The sequence below is a fragment of the Glandiceps talaboti genome, chromosome 1, assembly GCF_964340395.1.
Source record: "Glandiceps talaboti chromosome 1, keGlaTala1.1, whole genome shotgun sequence".
NCBI classification, from domain to species: Eukaryota; Metazoa; Hemichordata; class Enteropneusta; family Spengelidae; genus Glandiceps; species Glandiceps talaboti.
In genome coordinates this window covers 34,581,332-34,587,331 of record NC_135549.1, presented here as the reverse complement: position 1 = coordinate 34,587,331, position 6,000 = coordinate 34,581,332, and the positions used below count along the sequence as shown (strand labels likewise).

General features: G+C 33.5%; 1 protein-coding gene across 2 annotated transcripts in view; it reads left to right on the top strand.

Annotated features, from left to right (window-relative positions):
* The window catches only part of LOC144436590 (leucine-rich repeat and guanylate kinase domain-containing protein-like), a 101,361-nt gene that overhangs the window by 60,063 nt on the left and 35,298 nt on the right, over positions 1-6,000 (top strand). For both annotated transcript variants that reach the window (XM_078125422.1, XM_078125415.1), the window contains exon 10: positions 3,942-4,061. In XM_078125422.1, the coding sequence (XP_077981548.1) occupies positions 3,942-4,061 (120 nt within the window). The remainder of the gene's footprint in view (positions 1-3,941; positions 4,062-6,000) is intronic.

Genomic DNA, 6,000 nt, shown 5'->3' with positions numbered 1-6,000 from the left:
ACTATACTATACTATACTGTACTGTACTGTACTGTACTGTACTGTACTGTACTGTACTATACTATACTATACTGTGCTGTACTGTACTGTACTATACTGTACTATACTGTACTATACTGTACTATATTACTATACTATCCTATGCTATACTGTACTGTACTGTACTGTACTATACTATTGAACACATATTGCCTGGCCATGAGGGCTATAGCACCCGTTTATTACACCCGAGGGACTGTGAGTTGTCAGAATCACATGCTATTTCTCGAGGCCAAAGGCCGAAGGCCGAGGGAAATAGCATGTGATTCTGGTAACTCACAGTCACGAGGGGGTAATGAACGGGTGCTATAGCCCGAATATAGGCCAGGCAATATGTGTTTTATAATATACCTCATGCTGTGAACTCACGGTGGCAGACGACATCGTCAGAAGCTGCCATTTTGACCTGCTGTGAACGCGCGGTGGTCACGTGACCATGTAAAAGTTGATGGAACTATTTCCCTAGGGAAATAGTCATTCTATTTTCCTATCACGTGACTGATTCTAGCGAATCATGGCACAGCATTATCACTAGGTATATTATAAACTGTACTATACTATACTATACTATACTCTACTGTACTGTACTATACTATACTATACTGTACTATACTACTATACTATACTATACTATTCTGTACTGTACTATACTATACTATACTATACTATACTGTACTGTACTGTACTGTACTGTACTGTACTGTACTGTACTGTACTGTACTGTACTGTACTGTACTGTACTGTACTGTACTATACTATACTATACTATAATATACTATACTATACTATACTATACTATACTATACTATACTATACTATACTATACTATACTGTACTGTACTGTACTGTACTGTACTGTACTATACTATACAATACTGTACTGTACTGTACTATACTATACTATACTATACTATACTATACTATACTATACTGTACTATACATATACTACTATACTTTACTGTACTATACTATACTATACTATACTGTACTATACTGTACTATACTATACTGGTCTATATTATACAATACTATACTATACTATACTGTACTATATACTGTACTATACTGTACTATACTATACTGTACTATACTGTACTATATTACTATACTATACTATACTATACTGTACTGTACTGTACTGTACTGTACTGTACTGTACTATACTATACTATACTGTGCTGTACTGTACTGTACTGTACTATACTGTACTATACAGTACTATACTGTACTATATTACTATACTATACTATACTATACTGTACTGTACTGTACTGTACTATACTATTGAACACATATTGCCTGGCCATGAGGGCTATAGCACCCGTTTATTACACCCGAGGGACTGTGAGTTGTCAGAATCACATGCTATTTCTCGAGGCCAAAGGCCGAAGGCCAAGGGAAATAGCATGTGATTCTGGTAACTCACAGTCACGAGGGGGTAATGAACGGGTGCTATAACCCGAATATAGGCCAGGCAATATGTGTTTTATAATATACCTCATGCTGTGAACTCACGGTGGCAGACGACATCGTCAGAAGCTGCCATTTTGACCTGCTGTGAACGCGCGGTGGTCACGTGACCATGTAAAAGTTGATGGAACTATTTCCCTAGGGAAATAGTCATTCTATTTTCCTATCACGTGACTGATTCTAGCGAATCATGGCACAGCATTATCACTAGGTATATTATAAACTGTACTATACTATACTATACTATACTCTACTGTACTGTACTATACTATACTATACTGTACTATACTACTATACTATACTATACTGTACTGTACTGTACTATACTATACTATACTATTCTGTACTGTACTATACTATACTATACTATACTATACTATACTATACTATACTATACTATACTATACTATACTATACTTATACTATACTATACTATACTATACTGTACTATACTATATACTATACTATACTATACTATACTATACTATACTGTACTATTCTATACTATACTATACTATACTATACTTATGCTATGCTTTACTATACTATACTATACTATACTATACTATACTATACTATACTATACTATACTATACTATACTATACTATACTATACTATACTTATGCTATGCTATACTATACTATACCATACTTATACTTATGCTATACTATACTATACTATACTTATACTATACTACTGTATACTGTACTATACTATACTATACTATACTATACTATACTATACTATACTATACTATACTATACTATACTATACTATACTATACTATACTATACTATACTTATACTATACTACTGTATACTGTACTATACTATACTATACCATACTGTACTGTACTATACTATACTATACTATACTATACTATACTATACTATACTATATTAAACTATACTATACTGTACTATACTATACTATACTGTACTATACTATACTATACTTCTATACTATACTATACTATACTATACTATACTATACTATACTATACTATACTATACTATACTATACTATATTAAACTATACTATACTATACTGTACTATACTATACTATACTATACTATACTATATTTTACTATACTATACTATACTATACTATACCATACCATACTTATACTTATGCTATACTATACTATACTATACTTATACTATACTACTGTATACTGTACTATACTATACTATACTATACTATACTATACTATACTATACTATACTATACTATACTATACTATACTATACTTATGCTATGCTATACTATACTATACTATACTATACTATACTATACTATACTATACTATACTATACTATACTATACTATACTATACTATACTATACTATTCTATACTATACTATACTATACTATACTATACTATACTATACTATACTATACTATACTATACTATACTATACTTTGCTTATGCCATGCTATGCTATGCTATGCTATACTATACTATACTATACTATACTATACTGTACTATACTATACTATACTATACTATTCTATACTATACTATACTATACTTTGCTTATGCTATGCTATGCTATGCTATACTATACTATACTATACTTATGCTATGCTATACTATACTATACTATACTATACTATTCTATACTATACTATACTATACTATACTATAGTATACTATACTATACTATACTATACTATACTATACTATACTATACTTTGCTTATGCTATGCTATGCTATGCTATGCTATACTATACTATACTATACTATACTATACTATACTATACTATACTATTCTATACTATACTATACTATACTTTGCTTATGCTATGCTATGCTATGCTATGCTATGCTATACTATACTATACTATACTATACTATACTATACTATACTATACTATACTATACTTTGCTTATGCTATGCTATGCTATGCTATGCTATGCTATGCTATGCTAAGCTACACTACACTACAATATGCAACACTACAGTACACTACACTACACTACACTATACTATGATTCATTGATTACAGCTCTCCCACCCACTTTGTCACAACACAGTGGATGACATAGTCATTCATGTGCCCTGTACAGTGGTTCCCCTGTCCCTGTGGAAATCACACAGGCTTCCAGTAGACTTCAAGTTACCAGTCACACAGGTCTTGCTAGACAATTATGAGTTGGTGGAAGGTCCCAGGGAACACATTAGCGGGTATACCCCTTCAGTAGCAAGAAGCCTCTCTGATACTGTTCACAGATGCTTCAAAGAAAGGCAGGTCTCAGGGACATGGTTCCACCAGGACTCTCGCCAACACATCAATTGATTAGAGATGAAAACTGTCTGAGATGTATAATATAAGGTATATGATTTTGTCATTGACTATAGATGTGTTTTTGTGTTGAGTTTATTTGACTCCCAATCCAATTCTAGTATTTGTTTCAACTTTTCAGTACATTGCCAAGCATAGAGACTCCCTATCCAATGCTAGTATTAGTAGGACCTACTGGTTCCAATAAAAGAGAACTTGCACATCGACTTGTTGAAGACTTCCCTGATTATTTTGGCTATGGGTAAGTATCTCTTTTAAAGTACGTATTTTTGTCAAAGTTCTATTCCATTTTTAGCACAACTGAACTGATAATGGTTCAGTGGTGCTATAGGTATGGTGCGTGTCTGTCCGTGTGTGTGTCTGTCCGTGTGTGTCCGTGTGTGTGTGTGTGTGTGTGTGTGTGTGTGTGTGTGTGTGTGTGTGTGTGTGTGTGTGTGTGTGTGTGTGTGTGTGTGTGTGTGTGTGTGTGTGTGTGTGACTTACTTTGGGAATTGGCAGGGACATTATTCATTGTTGCTAGTTGGAAAATTGATCAAAGGAAAATTTGATTGCATCATAGGTGTGTGATTTGGGTCAAAAAATTTAGACTAAAAAAACTGCTTGGCAGATTGGCAGTAACTTTCAAATGATACCATTTGCTTTCTGAAATTCTGGCTACTAGTCGATCAGGAAAAATCAGTTTGAGTAATTTTAATACTTAATCAACTTGGCAAATTTGTCAAAAATGAAATGTAATTAAAATGATATTGGGAAATATACATACTTTTAATTGAAGAGCAATCTTGACTCGTACCAGTATGTGAATAAGTGTGGTAAACAAGTGAGAGTTTGAATGTTTGACATATGCAAATATATGTAAATTTCATGCTAGCAATATGCAAATTAAAACCATGGTTCACTTCAATCTTAGGGAGAACACTGGATTTGTATCAATAGGCAGATTATAAAGGCAGAATTTTTTATAGTTTTATTGATCTCATTAAAACATTGATGGGGTTCTCAACATAATGTAACAAGTGCATGTCAGTATCAATTGAATTAGTTGCTTGGAAACATTCTTTAATTAAGTTCACTGAACCATGTTCTTTCAAGATAAAATTCCTGTCTGTCTGTCTGTCTGTCTGTCTGTCTGCCTGTCTGTCTGTCTGTCTGTCTTGTGGATGATGCAAGTGATTTTGGTATTGAACTTTAAATCTCAAACTATTGGGGATGAATAAGGGATTTTATGTCTCATGGCAGATCTCGCGAGATATGCAAATATGCCGAGCAGCAGTGTTGAGCATGTGTCCTTGGTCAGGCTTTCGCTGCGGCCATATCTGTTTACATGAAAGCCAACACATTTGTCTGAAAAGATTACTACATATTGTGACTATTTCAAACCATAAATCATCATGGAAAACATTAGAAATATGAAAGTACCAGGACTAAAGAGCATGTTACAAAAATTTGGCATGACAACAAGTTATAAGAAAACTAGTTAACATTTGCAAGCAAAAGCAATGTTCAAGAGGGCAGGTGTCAGTGGGAAATTTCTCACAAAACTTTCATGAAAGCATTAAGATGTGTAACTTTTCAGGTAAATTTGTAAACCGTTCTCTAAAAAAAACAGCATGAAGTGTTTTGGGCGAGATTGACTTTGAACTCTTATTTGCACATGTCAAATTGTTTGTTTGTCAGCATGCCCTGCAAAGTCAGAGAGGAGAAAGAGGTATTCCAATGTTCCTGATCCTTTACCAAAATATGCACAAGAATTGTGTTTCCTGACAAATAAAAACTTTTTTACTGCACAAATCTCTTGAAATTCCTGTGATGTTACGACTGAAAAGCTAACAAAACAACTCCTACACAGTTGCCATGATCTGCTATGCAGAGACCTACTTCTGCATTCCGCTCCACTAACATGATGCCATCGGTAAATTCTCATGAATATTTATTAAAATATGTCATCTTCAGCTTCGCTTGGTGAGATTTTTTCACGTTCGGACTAATCCTTTGACCAAACTTAGCATGTTAGTTGGAAGTACCCAGATGGTAATGTAGTTCTATGGTAATTCTTCAAACTCTGACCTATTGATGTTAGGTTTTTCGTTTATCGATTGGATTATTCGTTACAGATTTACATGATTTCGCCCTGAACTTGAAAATGACAAGGCTTGGACTCAAAAAGGGACCATTTTCAC